Here is a 19,691-nt window from a genome sequence, read left to right as displayed (position 1 = left end):
ATGACGATTGCTTGTGTTGCGGTCGAAACGGCGTGGGAATTTTATTTTTTATATATTTTTTTTATTATTTGATTGTTTCCCCTTCTACGGTGACTTTACCGAAAGATACCAAGAGTGTGAATCCCTGCAGTCACGAAAGCTTTAAATCGAAACAACTGCAATTTGACATTCAGGTGGCCAAGCCAGATAACCGCGTCAGAAGCAGCGGAAGTTGTATCGCTGCGATGTCTCCTTCGTATTTGTGGATCGGGAATTGCGTTTTCTGGTCTGGATGATCACAGTCGCACAGTTGTGCATCAGGTATGGGGCCGTCCATAAATGACGTCACGCGATTTTGGACGATTTTTTTACCCCCCCCCTAGTCACACGGCGTCACAAAAAGTCAGACCCCTCCCCTCCCTTTCAAATGTGACGTCACAAAGCTGTGCCCCCCCCCCAAAATAAAACATGCTTCAAATCGCTTTAAACTATTGTCATTGTGGTGCGTATTTAATGTGGCGCTGCACTCTGATGTTGTAAAAAGTCTAATTAAGTAGAACGTGTTGTCTATATTTAAAGTTGCGCCTTTTTATGTGACGTCATATTTCTCACCCCCCCCGTCACACATCACAAATGTCTGACCCCCCCCCCAGGTGCGTGACGTCATTTATGGACGGCCCCTAATGCTTGTGCCTCAGCAAGGGGCCTGTTGGATTTGTGACTCGGGCACCTGTGTGGAGTTTGTATGTTCTCCTGTTCTGCGGGGGTTTCATTTTAGGTCCCACAGTGTCCTCCCATAGCTAAATAGATGCACACAATGTAAGTGGCATTGGCCAAACATCCGAATGCCTCGTAATTAACTACACATTACTCAATTGGGATGACACACGTCAACCCCTACTGCAAAAACCTGGCAGGACCCTCCTGAAAAAGACTTAAGACTGGATGATGCTTTCCTCGTTAAGGTGGTATTATAATAAAAAAAAAATCCATTCAGGCCTCCCCGCGGTATGTTAGTCATGGGGCTTGTTTAACACCCACTTAACCAGTGCTAGTCAGTGCATATGTGAACTGGGGTAGGATAGCATGGATTCTGAAGCTACTAAATGTGGAGCTTTCAGTGTTAACGCCTCGTACGCATGGGTTTTCTCGGGATACTGTACTGTAATCTCTTCCACATGCCAAGCACTCATTAATGGCTGTTGCACAATTCTGCACGATCTACGAAATCCTTTCTTTAACCCCCCCCCCAAACCTATCGTTATATCAAGCACAATAATAAGATTATGGTTCACAGTGGGCTCTTACCTGGCTAAAAACCATCACAAGAACGAATCTCAGGCGACCCTTACCTTGGCGAGAGGTCCACTATCTTTTACCCCCCGGGGTTAAACTGAAATCCACAAAACTCCACTCAATGCATTTGGTTTATTTGCAAGTTTGAAATGATGTGAAACACACGCAACTCAATACTTAAGTGCTCTTCAACATCACAACACCATTCTTATCTCAATGCGTATATATATCATATTACATCCCCCCCCCACACAAATTGGCTTTATAGAGCAATTTTACAGAAAGGAGTCAGGTCAGGGAAATAGTTTATTGAAGTTAGAGCACTAGCTTATATACAAGGTTAAATGTGTGGTCTAGTGTCAAGATTAAATGACTAGGGTTCAGTTAAATCAGTCAGGTCTAGGGCTATGGGATGAAGCTGTGGTTTTGAATCAGGGTTAAGGTTTAGTCATGGTCAGGATTTAGAGGGGTTACAGCTATGGTTTAAAGTCAGATTTTAGTTTTGAGGTTAGAGTTCAGGTTTGGTCGGTGTCAGGTTAAGGAGCTAGCACTATGGTTTAGTCGAGGTTATGGGTTAGAGTGAGGATTAGGGCTAGAGATATGTTGTCAAGTCAGGATTAGTCATAGATAAGGGTCAGGGCTGTGCCCACATCTCCATCGTCCGCCCAGGGCACAGTGGTGGCAATTCCACATTGCTATGGTGAGAGCCAGTTTCTCCAAGGGACAGCCACTGTTGACTTTCCACCGAGTGCTCATTGTTTCTGCCTTGCCAAGACATTGGGGTTGAGCGTTTACCCTATAACGGAGCGAAACGAGATGACGAAGCAACATTTTTCCGACACTAAAAATATGTAAATACCTCTTATAGAAGCCAGGTTTTGGTTCTATCAAAATTTGTTCGATTGTATCCATTCCTACGACGTCTCTTGCCACGATATCGACAGCAGTGGGGATAACGAATATTATGGGGGAGGAAAAAAATGACAAAAGCGAAATAGACGAAGAAATTGTTTTAAATTATACAAGGGACCCTTGCGTTCACATTGGCTTTTCCAGTTACACAGTCGAAGAGACGCACATTTTTACAATGGAAAACATATTTAAAACATAAGCGGCAATCCCGAGACACCAACCCAGACATCGTCGTGTGCTCGATTCGGTGCATGACTTACCAGTAACTCAATGCCGAATTCTGTAGTTCAAATTGAACGTTTATATATGTTAAAAAAAAAAGTTTCCATTTTGCACGCGAGGTCTCGTCACCCGCTGATGAAATTCAACATTACTATGGTAGCACCCAGACTATTGCAATTAAATATAACGGCAGCAGCCACTGTCAATTCCCGACAGTGTATTGTTAGTAGCCTTAACTTGGTGGTACTCAATGTAGCCACCTGGAACAAGATGATAGGTTAGTGGTGGTCGTGATGTTGATAGAGATGACAGACCTAAACATAATGACGTTGATGTCGTAACAATTGTTAAAGTGGTGCATAATGATTAATAGGTTGGTGATATCATTATTGTAACAAGAATTATGACTTTGCACAAAGTGGTACCAATATTATGAACCTCAGAGATATTTTCAATGAGCTGAGTCAACCTCCCCCCCGCCCCCCCCCCCAATCAGGGATTAAACTGATTGTGAGTCGATTGCCGAGCAGTGGGTCCGGCCGGGCGACGATCATGGTGAACCTATGACAGATGAAAATTATTGTGACGCAATCGGACGGTGACGCGTTCCAGCAGAGTCCGCCGCTCGATGCAGAGGCTTGCGGTTCGATTTTTAACAGGCTGCCCTGGTTATTACAGCGGGTATAATTATCATAAAATACAAGCCTCAGTTGACATGTACGTTATTTTTCACTTAATTATTCGATTGTGTTATTGTGTGGTCGCCTGCCAAAAGGTATTTGAAAGTTCTGTGTGGCCTGCGGGAAAGCCTCAAACTCATCTTCATGTGGGTCCCTCCAAGTTTTTTTTCAGGACGGGGCTGTGTGTAATCCCAATTGAATGGTGCGCATGGAAATGTTTTCATCATTGTGGTTATTTTGGCCAATGCCAGTAAAATTGTAGGGTTTTTTTTCCTCTATGGCAGGAAACCCAAAAATCCGGAAGAATGTCCAGTAGATATCATAGATGGATATCTGTGAAAAAGAGCTTCATAGCTCATTGAATTCATCCAGTATAAATATTCTGATTCTGAAACTGATGCGAGATAGAGGGTGAGAACAAACAAATTCCACACACCGAAAGGTCCCCCGAGTCGGGAGTAGAACCCAGGTCCCTTCTTGCCGTTAGGCACACGTGTTCCCCTTGTGTTGCCACCCTGCTGCCCTAAATTATGATAGTATGATGATGACAATCACGACGATGGGCTGCATCAACATCACGACCGGGATCTGAACTCGCGCTGCAAGTGTCGAATGCCTAGGCCGCAGCAGCGATTCAAAGCAAACCCGAACAAAATACACAATGAAAAAAAAATCCCCACCACAAACTAAAATAAGAATCGAGACCCGGCGAGAGAGAGAGGGAGAGAGACCGAGAGAGAACAGTGGCATCACTGAGGTCTCTTCCATTCGGACTTTAAATGCTGAGCGTGGACAGCCCCTTGGTGAGAGCAACGGGGAGAGCACCGTCGGACAAATCGGCTCCGCCACCGCCACCCCCGGCGGAGTTTCCGTGCTCGCCCAGCACCCGCTGCCTGTGCCGCTCCACCTGCCGCCTCTTCTTATCGAGACGCTTGTTCTCGCGCTTCTGGCGAGCGCCGGTCTGCTGCACAGGATGATGACGAGGAGGAGGAAGGGGGAAGAGGAGGGGGGGGGGGGAGGAGGTCACAGAAAACGATCGTTAGTAACAAAAAAATAAATGAGCACGAAATACGTCTCACCTTCATTTATCTACCCTCTGTGTAAAATTATTACACTTCCCAATTTACAACACGGCCTTCAGCAGCATTGGTTTATTACAAGCAACATATATGGACAGGTTTTGACAGATAGGGTCTCATCAGCAGTCAGGCTTGCTTGAACCAATGCTGCCGAACTGCCCAGATGTGTACTATATAGGAAAGGACCATCTTCTTCTTTGGTTCTTTCGGTAAAGTCACGTAGAATGAGAATAAAATAATAAATTGATAAAATAAAATAACACAATAAAATTCTCACGACGTTTCGGCCACAACACAAGCGGCCTTCATCAGGTGAAGGGACGAGACTGTCTGGAGGACAGCGCTGGAGCGAACACAGCCAAGCTCAGACCGCGACCTTTAAGCTTTGTGAGAAGAAACAGAGTGCCTTGACAAAGGAATTAGCATAGAATTTAGCATTGAAATAGCTGAGTGATTAGCTTGTGACTGGTCACAGAAATGGCTATGTTAAAGTCAAAGCATACACATTCACAGAGGCACCTAGTACAAATCAAACAGGAGAATTTAGCATTGAGAATTTAGCATTGAAATAACTGAGTGATTAGCTTGTGACCGGTCACAGAAATGGCTATGTTAAAGTCAAAGCCTACACATCTGAGCTATTAACAGGAACTGGGTATACACTACACAATACAATGAATACTATATAGTAAACCAATAAAAAACTAAAATATAAATTACCTCATTGTTATCAATAAACTCTATATATTCTCCAATCAGCTAAGCTACCAACAATAAGTCGTTATATATCACAATGCTATATGGCGAAAAAATGGGTGGATTCTTACCCTCAACTTTAGCACCACGGATAACTACGAGCCCCGTTTAGACGGAAGAGTTCATCCATGGTCGGAACGGAGGAGGGAGAGAGAGACAGCTGCGAGGCGCTGTTATACTCCATGTTGTAAACCATACCATTAACCGTGGTGTCAGAGGTATTAAGAGTCAATGCCAGCGAAAGAGCTGCGGTCTGAAGGTCATCGTAAAATACAATTAAGAACGGAAATGGTTTAAAACATCTTTCCAATGGTTACTAGGCGGAATCCATCTTCTCGGTTGAAATTGTCTCTGTGCTTGTATATGTGAATGGCCTCATGAACGAATCTCTCATGGTAGCCGGTTGGTTTGCAAAGAACCTCCGTCTTGGAGAAGTCAATGTCATGTGAGCCCACTGAATTATAACAGTGATCTGCCACGGCAGAGGAGTTCGTCCTACCGTGTTTCAAGTATGCTTTATGTTCGCGGATGCGGTCCGAGATATGTCGTTTGGTTTCTCCAATGTAGCTACTACCACAGAGGCACTTTAGTTTGTAAACGCCCAGGTACTATCTTTTACAGATGGAACCAGATCACGGATTTTATGTACTGTGTTGAATCGGACCTGGATCTTGTGTTTATTCAGGATTTTGGAGATCTTTTTAGTGACCCCTGAAATGTAGGGTAAGGTGATGGTTTTGAGTGGCTCCACAAGAGGATCCTTCTTCATGACTGGAGTGATGGCTTTGCGGATTGTGTAGTCGGAGTAACCATTAGCCCTGAGAGCCTGGTGTACGTGCTTGAGTTCACTGGTAATGTGTTCCTGGTCGGAAATGCATTGGGCTCTATGGTATAGAGTCTTGATGAGAGAGTTCTTCTGGGATGGATGGTGGTGGGAATCTGGTTTGAAGTAAGCATCTGTATGGGTAGCTTTCCTGTAGACAGAGTGGCTCATTGAACCATCATGTCTCCTTTCAATTAAGACATCCAAAAAGGGTAGTTTGCCATCTTTTTCGACCTCCATGGTAAATCTGATGGCTGGGTGTATGGATTTGATGTGGTCGCGGAATTGGTCTAGAGCAGGCTGGCCATGTGGCCAGATGACAAAAGTGTCATCCACGTACCTCTTCCATAAGGTCGGGCGTAGAGTGGCAGTCTGGATGGCGTCAGTTTCAAATTTTTCCATGAATACGTTGGCTACAACCGGAGATAGGGGGGAGCCCATTGGAGTGCCCTCAGTTTGTCTGTAGAAAAGTTCCATTCCAGGTGAAGTATGTGTTGGTTAAGCAATGTCTCACCAGGGGGGGTACATCAGTATGCAGTCCTTGATGAACCAGGTCTTCAATGATAGCGATGGTGTCAGGTACCGGGACTTTGGTGAACAAGGACACCACATCAAAACTGACAAGCAGGTCGTCTGGGGACAGGGAAATGCCTTTGATTGTCGATACCAGACGCGTAGAATTTAGTACCGCAAAGGTGGTTTTTCCAGTGAAAGGTCGCAGTATATCAGCAAGAAAACGTGCCAGTTTATAGGTGGGGGAGTTGATAGTAGAGACGATGGGACGAAGGGGTGTATCTTCTTTGTGTATCTTTGGAAGGCCATATAATCTTGGTGGTCTGGCAGCAGAGGGTTTCAACGAGAACTGTTTGGTCTGATCAATTAATGCTGTTGAATCAGAGATGATTTTGTTCGTTTTGGTAACCAGGCTGTTGGTGGGATCTCTTTTTATTTCTGTATACCTGCCATCGTTGAGTAGTTCTTGAATTTTGTTGTTATATTCTGTTTTGTCCATGATGACAGTGGCATTGCCCTTGTCGGCTGAGAGGACGACAATATTTATCTCTCTTTTTTAATTGAGATAATTCAAAGCGTTCATCTTTGCTGATGTTGCTAGGTGGCAACTTAGCGTTTTTGAGGGTTGCAGCGATTTCAGATCTGTTAATAGCTCAGATGTGTAGGCTTTGACTTTAACATAGCCATTTCTGTGACCAGTCAAGCTAATCACTCAGTTATTTCAATGCTAAATTCTCCTGTTTGATTTGTACTATGTGCCTCTGTGAATGTGTATGCTTTGACTGTAACATAGCCATTTCTGTGACCAGTCACAAGCTAATCACTCAGCTATTTCAATGCTAAATTCTATGCTAATTCCTTTGTCAAGGCGCTCAGTTTCTTCTCACAAAGCTTAAAGGTCGCGGTCTGAGCTTGGCTGTGTTCGCTCTAGCGCTGTTCTCCAGACAGTCTCGTCCCTTCACCTGATGAAGGCCGCTTGTGTTGTGGCCGAAATGTCGTGATAATTTTATTGTGTTATTTTATTTTATCAATTTATTATTTTATTCTCATTCTACGTGACTTTACCAAAAGAACCAAAGAAGATGAATCCTTGCAGTCACAAAAGCTTTAAATCGAAAGGACCCTCTCGACACAACATTACAATTTAGATTTATATTTGAGTTCATATTTAATTTATGGGTTAGGCCATGTAATGTTCTGACCACATTTGTGTCATGAACCCTCCTCCACCCAACACAGCCAAACAAATTAAATTGACACGTGTTGTACAAGTGTTTCCTCTCCGGTAAGTTGACAGACAATTCTCACAAACCAAATTTTCTAAATCTTGACTTAAAGCTTTCGTGACTGCAGAAATTAATATTCTTTGGGTCTTTCGGTAAAGCCACGTAGATAGAAAAATAAGACCCAAAGAATACAAATTTGCTAAATTTGTTTGGCTATGCCAGGTGCAGAAGAGTTCGCAAAACAGATTTGGTCAGAACATTACGTAGTCTAACCCAAAAATCTAGTACAATTCGTGATATCGGCTACAGAAACCAACTTATCTATATATTTATAAAAGTCAAAAATTGTGTATGGGTTTGTGGCGGAGTTTGTGTGTGGTCGCGCGCTTTGCTCTCCAACGATGGGGTTTACATTAAAAAATAGCCAGGCACCAGGCCATAACCCCCTTCGGTGAGCAAGCGCTATTCCTTTTTCACATCCGTCAATATTAAATTAGATTAATTAGCGATTTAGTGCGCTTCCCTTTTATTTATGATGCGTGCACGACCATACCAACTCACGTGCCTTTGGTGGGGGGGGGGGGGGGGCCCATGCCAAGTCGCACGCCTTCGGTGGGAGTGAGGGGGACATTTTCTTTCGCGTTAAAAATGCTATTAAAATATACTAAACACTGACGTTAATTCTTCACTGTGTGATATCCCCCCAACCCCGATGCGTGCAGTTATTACTACTATACAGTCGCTAGATGCTACCACTATAGGCCGTAGATATTACCGTATTTTCTCGCATATAGCCCGCATACGCATGTAACCCACAGACGCATATAACCCGCAGACGCATATAACCCGCAAAAATAGCGTTTTGTGTAAAACAAATTTCAGATAGCCCGCACCTCCATATACCCCGCATGCATTAATATCTTTAACGTCATTACTGCAGCTTAATTCCATCATATTAATAAAAAGTTTACATTTGTAATACATTCCACTATCAATTGTTAACATTAAAATCATAACGCGCACAAAGAAAACAAACTAACCAGAAACGAGTGAACTTAAAACAGTAAATAAGTAACAAAAGTAAATATCCAATAAATAACTAACACACAACTGGTAGATAAGTAAGTAAGCTTTGTTTCAAACTTCCAATGGCTCTGTTGCCAGGAGGTAATGGCGTTACCGTAGTGCCGCTACTGGACCGGTAGTTACCCCTGTACAGTTTTAGCACTGGTAGATTGCGCACTGCGCAGACAATAGCGGCACTACGGTTACGCCATTGCCTCCTGGCAACAAAGCCATTGGAAGTTTGAAACAAAGCTCATGGTCGCGACTGTATAGTGCTCAGCCAATAGCAGCGGCCTAAGGGACTCAGCAATTGATTCCGCGTCTGGTAGACGCTTGTTAAGGCCCTTCCCATTGTGCAATCCATAGCCTCAGCTGAAACTTTCTCACCCCCCTACAGCCACTGAAAGTATTACGGTAAACAAAGTGCGCCCACTTCGTTTAATTGTACAAACAATTAGAATCATTTAAAACGTGAGAACATGTGCAATTTTAGTGCAAGTGGTTAATTCAGCAGTGCTTTCGTCAAAGGTAAGTGTTGCATAGTGGATAGTCCTACCATGAAAACATTAAACAAGCTATGACATGTCAAACGTGTAAAATGTTTTTGGGATAGCCCGCACCTCCATATATCCTGCAGGCTCTTGTTTTGTTTGTAAACAAGTTGTTTACCCCACGGGTTATATGCGTGAAAATACGGTACTGCAGAGCGGCCGGGGAGATCGTGGCTGGGGGGGGGGGGTCAGCAGCCCAGCCCCAGCCTGCCAAGGTGCCACCTCGGCCGGCTGGACAATCTAGGCGAGGCCGGAGGCTCTGCATGGGACTCGGCCTCACCATGCCACTCTGTCAGATGAGTACTTTGTGCTATACAGTCGATAAACACTGCTATAGAGCCAGCATGTACTACTGTAGTGATAGCAGGTACCACCACAGTATGCACTGCTGCAGTGAAAGCAGATACCACCAAAGTATTCACTGCTGTAATCATAACAGGTACTCCACCACAGTCAGTACGCACTACTGTTAGATTTTTAAGAGTAGTTTTGAAATATTTTTAAGACCTGGGCAATGCCGGGTACTTTCCGCTAGTTAACTATAAATCTTGACTTGAAGCTTTCGTGACTGCAGGAAATTATATTATTTGGGTCTTTCGGTAAAGCCACGTAGATAGAAATATAATTAAAAAATAAAAAATATTATGTTTCGATCGCAACATATTTTTTCCTGCCTCAGCAACTCTCCCGCTATATTTTTCACCTGATGACGATTGCTTGTGTTGTGATCGAAACGTCGTGATATTTTTTATTATTTTTCTATCTACGTGGCTTAACCGAAAGTCCCAAATAATTGTATTATTAACTATATATTTGTATTGGATTCCCGATTATTTACCGTGCGAGAAAGAACTGTAAATACCTGGTTGCTGCATTTGTACACAAACAGAAAGGGCTGACAAGTCGTAACACTTCGAACCGAGAAACTCCCAGTGAAATAGTTGAAACAATGGGGTACATTTATTAAATCTACCCCCACTCCACCCCCTCACCATCCAGCCCACTTCCGTCATCCAAAAGTTCATCGACCGGCACATCCCGTGTGGTGGTGGGGTAAAGTGTGGGTACGCTCACCCCTTCTGAGATCAAGAGCTCAAGTGGAGGCCTCTTCTACCAGCAGTGGCGAGAGCATCAAGCAATTGCAGGGCTGTGCCTTTACCTTTTAACCGAGAAACGATGGCACGCAGTGACTTGGGCCGCTGTGCCGTCTATACATTAATGCGTGCCAATCGGTGCATTCGTTACGATGATTCTATTGGAAATGGTTACGGTTTAACCCGTACCCGTTTAACAACTCCGGGTGTGTATGATGCTCATGCCTTGGTGTGCTGCTGCTGCTGCTGCTGCTTCTGCCTGGCTCCGTGCTTCCGCCTCTCATCGTCATCGTCGCAATCTCTGTCGTCGTGGGAACTGTGCGGGAGGTTCTTCTCGTCTGGTCCGCTCGGGAGGTTTGGATCGTCCAGCAGCAGTGACGAGGTCACAGCCTTTTCTACCTCATCTACACGACAGGGGGAGGGAAGAGGAGGAGGGTGAAAGATAAGTGTTAGGGTTTTTTACACATACGATGAGATGATATCCTCTTCCACCTCATCTGTACGAGGGGAGGAGAGGGTAGTGACGGAAACATTTTCTATATATTCTCTATGCACCCGTGAGGAGGCATAGTGAAGAGGTGTTTTAAGAGGTGTGGTGATGAAATGTTGAACTAAGTGTGGTGAAGAGGTATATTTCTTAGGAGTGTTTAACAAGGTTTGGGTGCGCGTAATGAAGAGTGTATGTGTTTGGCAAAGTGGCTGTGGTGATGAGGGGTGTGTGACGAGATGTTTGTGTGGCGAGGTGGTGTGTAGCAAGGCGAGTGTGGTGAGGTGGTGAATGAGGACGTGAGTGTGGCGAGGAGGTGCGTGGCGTTCGGGCACCATGAGCGGACGAGGCGAGGGCCTCCATGGTCTGAAGCACGACCCCGATGGCCGTGTCTTCGTTGAAGCCCGCATCCTCAAGGGACTGACGCACCAGCAGCTCGTTCTGCAGCGCCACCACGACACCTCGTTAACTACCACCTCGTTAAGACTGCTACATTAAACAGGTGATACATTAAACAAACAGCTCATTACATGACTACATATGGGTACACGCGGGTCACCTGACACAAAGATCCCCCATACAGTCTTAACAGACTGTATCCATAACTGACACACACACACGTGGTCACCCGACACATCCCGACACACATAGGTAATCTGCCACATACACACAGGGATCAACTGAAGACAACAGCCGCCATTTCCCACTAAATGGCGGTGACGTCACCACGGCACCTGTGCCACGCCAGGTGCACTTTGAGGCCACGTGAAGTTTCGAAGGCTCGCCAACAGGTCACGGGGACAGACCCAGGTACCTTGGGTTGACTGACCGAGATGACTGGCAGATGCACTAGCTGTGTCCCCTACTGTGCCAACTCGCTGCATTTTATCCACCTGGTGTTCCGCTTGTTGTTGCGAGCATTGCTCCTCTGCCCTCCATTGTTGTTAGAGGGTGACTGCCTCCAAGTCCACTCATGTCCACATCCTCCCTCACCACATCAGTCCATCTCTTCTCCAGCCCGAGTCATGGCTGTTTAGCCCCCACTATCCAGCCAAACAGAATCTGCTTGGGCATGCGGAGTAAGGCCTCTGCTGTCAAACCGGAGTTGGTCATAAGCACACTGCCCAGGAATGGAAACCTCTCCACTCTCTCCACAATTACTCCATCACCAATGGGGAGTTGAGTCTGAGTGAGCAGCAATCACCAGATCATCAGCATACATAACATGGCTGACCAATAGGGAGTCATCCCTCGATGGCACCCAGGCATCGATCAGCCTCCCATTGTATCTGTACCAGATGGAAATTATTCCGGTGCAGCCATGGAAAGCTTCTGGAACTACGTGATCAAAGATGATGTTAAATAATATGGGAGCCAGAGGACATCCCTGTCACACCATAAGGTGAACAGGGAATGGTTCTGACTCCTGGCCACGTAGCTTTACCCGGACCTGCCCACCATCATGAAGGCCCTGAATGATTGTGAGCAAAGAGTCAGGGTTTCTGAAAGCACGAAGCACAGCCCATATCCCTGGCCTGTTCATAATATCATAGGCCTTGAACAGGTCAATAAAGCAAAGATCTAGGTCTTGTTGGAATTCTCTACAACTTTGCTGCAACAGACGGACAGAGAATATGGCAAGGCGATGTTGAATGATCCTTTCCAGGACCTTTCTCGGCACACTGAGATGCCCCTGTAGTCTGCACACAGATGACTATGCCACCCTCACTCAGCATTTCTCTTGGGAGATTCATTTCTGCCCAATGTTTTTCCTGGTCTCTCGTACTTCCTCTACAAATAGCATATCAGCTAACCACTCAGAAGGGGTGGCTATTTCTGCTAATATTTGAAGCACAGTAGCCCCAGCAGGGTTGTCCGCACCTTGCCCAATGATGTTGTCTGGGCTAAGGGAATTCCCCTCCCCCAAGACCTCATAGAAACGCTCTATAAACTTGCAGACCAGTTTCTGGAGGTCGGAGATCAGATTCACCATTCTTCCCTTAAGGATGGTTATCGCTGAAACGCTGCAAGTAACGTTAATGAAATTAAAGAGTGATTTGTGATCACGGGCTACTGAGGCAGATTGCATCTCCTTAGCAACCCACGGCCACCAATCATCCTTGCAGCACTGCACGTGTTGATAATTACAAGGTCATGGGCTGCACAGAAGTCTAGCAGCCTCCTACCATTATTATTCACCTGATCTGGCCCATGCCTTCCAATTACCCCGACCCAGATGTCTGCTTCATGACCCACTCGGGCATTAAAGTGACCCAACAGGTATAACTCTATTCAGATGGGCCATTTTAGCTAGCACCTAGGAGAGGAGGTTATAGAAGACGTCCGACTCATCGGCCTTTTCTGCATTCTTCCACTGATGTTAATTTTCAGTGGGGGCGTAAGCAAATACCACCACCATTCCTTTCCTCTTGTTGAAGGGGAGGCAAGCCCAAAGCAGCCTGGAACTTCCCACACCTCACAGCCATGCTCCAACACAACCTTCATTCTTTTGTTCAAAATAAGTTTCACTCCCTGTTGTTTGGCAGTTTCCTGCCCCGAGTCGACAACTGTTCACTCCTCATGACTGGAGCCAGAACCGGTCTACCGGACCTCCTGAATTCCATAGAGGTCCAGGCGGTACCAGTCCATCTCCTGACAGGAGTGGCAGTCTCTCCTCTGCAATGAGAGTCCAAACATTCCACATGGCCAATTGCAGAAGTCTCCTGTTCCTAGAGGAACCCCGAGAGTGGGGAGTGGGGTTGAGTCTGGCTCTGTCAAACGGAGTTTGGCCAGAAGACGTCATAAACGCCTGTCCTCTGGGGCCTCCAGCATGAGCTATTTCGGTGTTTCCACCGTGGTGTTTGGTAGAAGTGTCAGGTGGAGGGGTTACCAGCCCTTCACACACATTAACCTAATTACATTCACACCCCCCACTCACACTACCAAGGCCCACACACACACACAGCATGCACCACTTACACACACTGGTCACCTGACACATATACACACACCGGGGTCACCTGACACACACACAAACACACATATTAGGGTCACCTGACACCCTGTTGCGTGCTTCACTCTCTGAAGGGCGCCCTGCTCGTCACGCTCGGAGCGCCGTGCGGGGGAACTCGGGGAGTGATTGCTCCCACCGCGGTTACGGTTCTCCTCATCCATGCTCAGCGTCTGTGTAGACAGGGTCGGCAGGCAGGCAGGTAGGCAGGGATGGAGGGAGGTCAAGCAGTTTAGACGAGTTTGATAAAGTGCGGAAAGGTGTGGAAGATTAAGGAGGAGAGTGTTGGAGTGAGTGGGCGAGTGTCTTGGTGAGAATCTGGGAGAGTTGGGGGGAGAGTGGGGGAGGGGGGGGGAGCGTGGGCAAGTCTGGGAGAGTGGGCAAGTTTTTAAAAGCGAGAGTTTGGCAGAACGATTGAGTGTGGGGAGTGTTTGGGAAAGCTAGGGAGAGTGTTACCAAGTCTGGGAGCATGTGGTAGTGTGCAAGAGCATGTAGAAGAGTGTGCGAGAGCGAGCGCGACCGATTGCGGGAGCTTACGTGAAAGATTGGGAGCGTCAGGAACGCCTATGGAGAATGTTATCGAGCATGGGGGAGCATGCGGAGTGAGTGCGCGAGAGCGTGAGCCAGTGAGCGAGTGGAGGGGCACTGGACCTTGGTGTGGAGGCTGGCGGGGCAGTGCGTGTTGTCCCCGACACGCCGCACGCTGTCGTAGTGCTCCCCGTGCCGGTACGCGATGTGCAGCTCCCGGGCACCGGCCTTGTCCGTGCCACGCACCTACATGCACCAGCAACAACACCGTCACCAACATCAACACGGTCACCAACTACGTTCACACCATCGCCAACTACATGAACGCCTACTTGAATCAGTCACCAATTGTAGGAGCAGCACCATCACCGACATTCACACCATCAATATGACATCAACATCGTTGACATCACCCAACAACAATGGCATCGATATCAGCACCATCAATGTGAACACTACCGACATCGTCAACACGCTGTGGTAACGTGTTTTTTTTAATTATTTTATTGTTTCCCTTCTACGTGACTTTACCGAAAGAACCAAGAATATCATCAACACTATCAACACCAATACAATGAACATCAACACCACCATTCCCTCTCCAGACCTGGGTTCAATTAAAATCACTGCAGCAATCAGATTAACTTGTAATTGTGAGTTCAGTCCTGGGGTCTTAAATTTCTATCACCATGTAACAACACCGCTATCAGCATGACCAACACCACAACAAATACCACCATCAACATGGTCACAATCCTCATCATTACCATCATCATAAACATTGACACTATTATGGTCACGGACCACCACTATCATGGGCACGAAGCACCACCATCACACAGCCACACCACCACCATCAGCACCACCACCGATCTCACCTCCCAGAGAGGTGCGTTGAGCTGGTGAATGACGACCACAACTTCATGGCTCCGAGCAAATGCCACGATGGCATCATTGCCCGCAAATGTTCCGGGTTTAGCTAGGTTCGCGACTATACACACACACACACAAAATGCATACATACAACTGTTTAGCGAAACACAAATGTAACCATCACAACAACCGCCGTTCATCACGAAGGGGCGGTTGACGTTACCACAGCGCTTGTGCCATGCTAGATGCACTGAGGTCACGTGAAGTGTGGAAGGCCTGCTGCCAGGTCACACAACAGACCCAGGTGCCATGGGTTGACAGACTGAGATGAATGGCAGATGCACCAGCTGTGCTTCGCACTGTACCAACTCTCTGTGTTTTAGCCACACGGCGCTCTGCTCGTTGTTGTGAGCATTGCTCCTCTGCCCTCGGTTGTTGTTGGAAGGCAACTGCCTCCAACTCTCCAGTAGCGTCTTTCACAAACCTCCATGTACACATATATACATGTGTAGTGACTGTGGCTGTCACTGTATGGTGCCGGGGCTTACGAAGCCACGGCGGATGTGTTGTCATTATGGACAGCCCGGGTTACGGGGTGTAGTACCAGCCCTGGCGGGGCTGGGTGAGCGCTAGTTAGCGTGGAGGCACCGCGAGCAGTGTGCGGTGCGGGCTCCCGGTGAGGGAGCGAGAGGGAGCGTTAGCCAGCCAGGGTTACATTAGGGCATGATACGCTGGTTGACCTGCTGACACGTGACCGGATGATATTGGAAGGGGGCCACCGTTGGACGGGGGCCACAGGGCGGTCACGTGGTCCAAAAGAGCTCTCAGGAACTTTTGAGAAGGAGCCCGAGAGACCTGGAAGGTGGGCGGGGCGAAGGGCGGAGCCAGCCCCAGCCCGGGAGGATATAACGAGGGCCCCGTGAAGAGCTCGGGGTTCTTCATGTGCTGGTGTTATGAAAATTAACGTCGGGGGAAAAGAAGCCTCTAGCCACGCGGTCCGGGACCCAGCTTGTGGTCCGGACCGGGATTGCGAACCGTGTCTAGTTCCGCCGTAGCGTGGTTAGATGGGCATTCGAGACCCGAGTGAAGATTGTGTTATGTTACGTACCGTTGTGTAAATAAATAGTGTTTCTCCTAAGATAATGTCTGCAACTCAGTTGGACTCACTACACATGTATATAATACATGACAAATGCATTCGCTTATGCACGGGTGCAGCCCTTTTGTCATTCCACTGCTTGATGAGGGGCTCCCCATTCATCAAAATAACGCCATACTTCACAAAGCTGGTTATCAGTCCTGGTTGATTAAGGCAGGGAGTATATACGCTGGAGAATAACACAGTTCAACAATGGATGTTGTTGTTCTGCTCTCTGCTAACACAATAATTTGATTTTTGAATAATTTGATTTGCATTAATCAAAAAGAATCGATTCTAAGATGCACGCATTGATGCATTCATCATGTGATAAATGATCGATTTTAATCAGTGAATTGTTGTATTGTTGCACATGTCACGAGCATAACAATCACTTTTACACGGCATATTGACGAATCAATGTTACATTTTCTGCGTAACAATCAATTTCAATTGGAGAACTGATGAAGGGACACACTCCAGCTTGAGTGACAATGGATTGTACTCTGTGAATCGACCATCAGTGATGAGTCGCACGCACCGTGCCGCTCGAAGGGCACGTCGTCCTCCAGGAAGGGCTCGAAGTGAGCGCGGTGAGCGCGCATGAACTCCACCGTGTGCTCACGGTGCTTTAGGTGCCCCCCTACATCGCCATCCAGCTGATCGCCCAGCGCTCGGAACAGGCAGTTCCTGCACCCACCATCACAGGGGGCGTGGAGGTGGAGGAATTTTGAGAGAGAAGGGAAGTATGGGGGGGAGGGGGGTGAAGGGAGACACGGGGAGGTGAAAGGATACATGGGGATTTGAAGGCACAAAAAGATGAAGGGAAATATAGGGAGGCAGGAAGAGGTGAAGGGGAGCAAAGGGAGGCGAAGTGAGGCACGGAAAGACGACTGGGGACATGGAGAAATGAAGGAATGATAACAAAATGCACACACCCACTCTCACAATCGCACATCCTAACCACACACTCTCTTTGACACCATCACTTCCATACTCACCACCTCCACACAGCATCAAACACCCAACACACACATTCATATGTTGACCCCACTCTCTCACACACACACAATCGCATCTTACTCAGACGCTGACCTCAACCTCACACACCATACTAACCCCAACACTTACACCACTTCACACACCAAGCACACCCGATATTCTCGCAAACTCACAAGCTCCCCAAACATTCTCACCCTCGCACGCTTCACACTCACCCCAACGGTAACAACCACACCTCACACACATTCACATACTGTTCCCACAAAATGATATACACCCAAATAACCTCACCACCACACACACATCACAATCCCCCGACATCTCAGACAGGCATAACAGAAGCGCCCTCATTTATACGAAAGCCACAATCTAAGCCCAACACAGATCTCACCGATCCCAACAGCCACACCTCACAGAACACCACAAACACGTTAACACCCTCACTTCTCAGTCACACTTCACACAACCTCACCCCCCACTCTCACACTCTAATCCAGTGCTCTTGACTAATTTGCAGAAGGGGGCAATTTTCGCCAATAAGACATCAGTAGGAGGGCTGCCACACATTTTAAACCATTGGGGGTTTGACAGCACGATGGGGCATTTTCACATTTGTGTATTATCGGAGGGGGAGGTGAGGCGCACGCCAGGGGCCACACTAAAGGCCACGAGGAGCCACCAGCGGCCCGCGAGACTTGCAATGAAGAACGCTGCTCTAAGCTCAACACTCACACACTACTTACCTCCTCTACATCACACCCTCAAAAACAATCGCCGTTCGCCACGAAGTGGTGGTGACGTCGCCATGGCGCTTGTGCCATGCTCGGTGCACCAAAAACTACCTCACACACACACACTCACCCTCCAAACCTTCTGGCTCTCGCACTCACCCATCTCCTGCCACCTCGCGTATCTTCAATCCCAGTGCCAACAGCTGCTTGGAGAACGACTTGAACTCATCCACGGGGTCAACTCCAACTCCTCCTCCTCCTCCCCCACCTCCTCCTCCTCCCGTCGGTCGCTTCCCTCTGCGCCGCTCCTTGTTGTGAACCGCACGCCTCTGGCCCCGCTCTCCGCGTCCCGACATCCTAAGTCGATCTCTTCCCGGTGGGTTTAGAATTGTCTAATTTATGAGTTTGAATGTGATGGCGCTTTAAGTGACAGATATGTTACCGAAAAGGCGCCACCACCACCACGTATGTAAACAAAACAACAATTGACCGCACAGAATCACTGTTGAATTTTAAAACAACAACAAAAAAAACAAGCATAGTACAATCGCGAGATGTTGACGCCGTTACTGCGTGCGGCCACTGCGGTTGGGCGGGGGGGTCTCTCCCGATTACCGTCTCGACCCCAGCCCCTGAGCTGCCATGCCACGTTGAGTCCCACTCCCCAGTTCCTACGGCGAATGTGTCTGCCGTCCAAATGCTGTCTGACCGATGCGTAGAGATTCATATCCCAACTGCGCGAGTCCCACGCCGTCCGGAGCAATTTCTCACAAATGAGACAAAGTCGCTACGCGGGAGTCTCGCACCCTTATGGTGTCCTCAAAGTCTCACGCCAAAGGCTCGAGTCTCACCTCGAGATGCGCTCGTCTTCTTCTCATGCCGAATGCGCGAGTTACACTCCGATATAACACCCCCCTCCCGTAGGTTAGTGGCAGGGCCGACGGGGAGAGCCACGGTCTCGGTACACGGGGACCCCACGAGCGCTGCGGGCTGCGCCGCTCAGGAAAGACCTTAGGCTTCACTCACCGGGATTGGGCCTAGGCGCTCCAATTGCTTTTCCACGCCGCTTCGGCTCCGACGAAGCGCCCAGTTGTCATTTAAGGGGATTTCCCCGACACTTACAAGTTTAATTTACGATTTAAATTCAGATTCGTCTTAAACTTCTCTTCAAAGTTTCTAACACTGCGGGAGATTATTGTGATTGCGTCATCACTACTCAGCTGATCACGTGAACGCGCGCGTTTTATTGGTAGGGTCCACCGACTCCCGGAAGTCGTTTGGCTCGAGGAGTCCACGTGACCTTACTATTCCGGTAGATATTTAAAGGGCCACAAGAAATACCGTGGGCAAGTTACTTATCCCAGCTCCGGGCATCACGAAACACAGCCCTACACACACAAAAAAAGTAAAACATGCAATTTTTTTTTTCCTCTGGTCAATAACAAAATAACCAGTTGTCGGGATTTAAAGGGGGGAGAGGGATCCCCACCCCCATCACTCCACTTAACGTTAGTTCACTCAAGAAACAGGCAACTCGAGTATTAGCCCAGGGTGGAAGAGTAGGCCAAATACACTCTCGATGGGCTCTCTCTCTAGAGCTCCCTCTAGTGGAGACTCTTCCGCCAAGTGACACAAGCAGTCAATTTCAGAGCTGCACATTTACATCGTATGAATCTAAATCTTTATTTAGGTTGAAGAAATCCGATGAGCTATGAAGCTATTTTTC

General features: G+C 47.5%; 1 protein-coding gene across 4 annotated transcripts; it reads right to left on the bottom strand.

Annotated features, from left to right (window-relative positions):
- Nucleotides 1-1,393: 1,393 nt before the first annotated feature.
- Nucleotides 1,394-19,233, bottom strand: OTUD3 (OTU deubiquitinase 3). 4 transcript variants are annotated; one of them, XM_032968453.2, is made up of 9 exons: nucleotides 18,992-19,233; nucleotides 18,125-18,357; nucleotides 16,774-16,922; nucleotides 15,100-15,212; nucleotides 14,345-14,467; nucleotides 13,738-13,866; nucleotides 11,019-11,124; nucleotides 10,422-10,600; nucleotides 1,394-4,053 (listed from the first exon to the last, which is right to left on the bottom strand). In XM_032968453.2, exons 2-9 carry the CDS (start codon nucleotides 18,319-18,321, stop codon nucleotides 3,865-3,867), a joined length of 1,185 nt encoding a protein of 394 aa, XP_032824344.2. In that variant the 5' UTR covers nucleotides 18,322-18,357; nucleotides 18,992-19,233; the 3' UTR covers nucleotides 1,394-3,864. The 4 variants fall into 4 exon arrangements, with proteins under 4 accessions (XP_032824344.2, XP_032824347.2, XP_032824343.2 ...); XM_032968456.2 differs by having other exon boundaries at nucleotides 1,394-4,050; nucleotides 18,125-18,334; XM_032968452.2 differs by having other exon boundaries at nucleotides 18,125-18,334; nucleotides 18,992-19,232.
- Nucleotides 19,234-19,691: the final 458 nt, after the last annotated feature.

The sequence above is a fragment of the Petromyzon marinus genome, chromosome 39 (assembly GCF_048934315.1).
Source record: "Petromyzon marinus isolate PM22_M1 ecotype Great Lakes invasive population chromosome 39, UKy_Petmar_22M1.pri1.0, whole genome shotgun sequence".
Lineage (NCBI taxonomy): Eukaryota > Metazoa > Chordata > Hyperoartia > Petromyzontiformes > Petromyzontidae > Petromyzon > Petromyzon marinus.
This window is presented reverse-complemented; position numbering and strand designations above follow the sequence as displayed.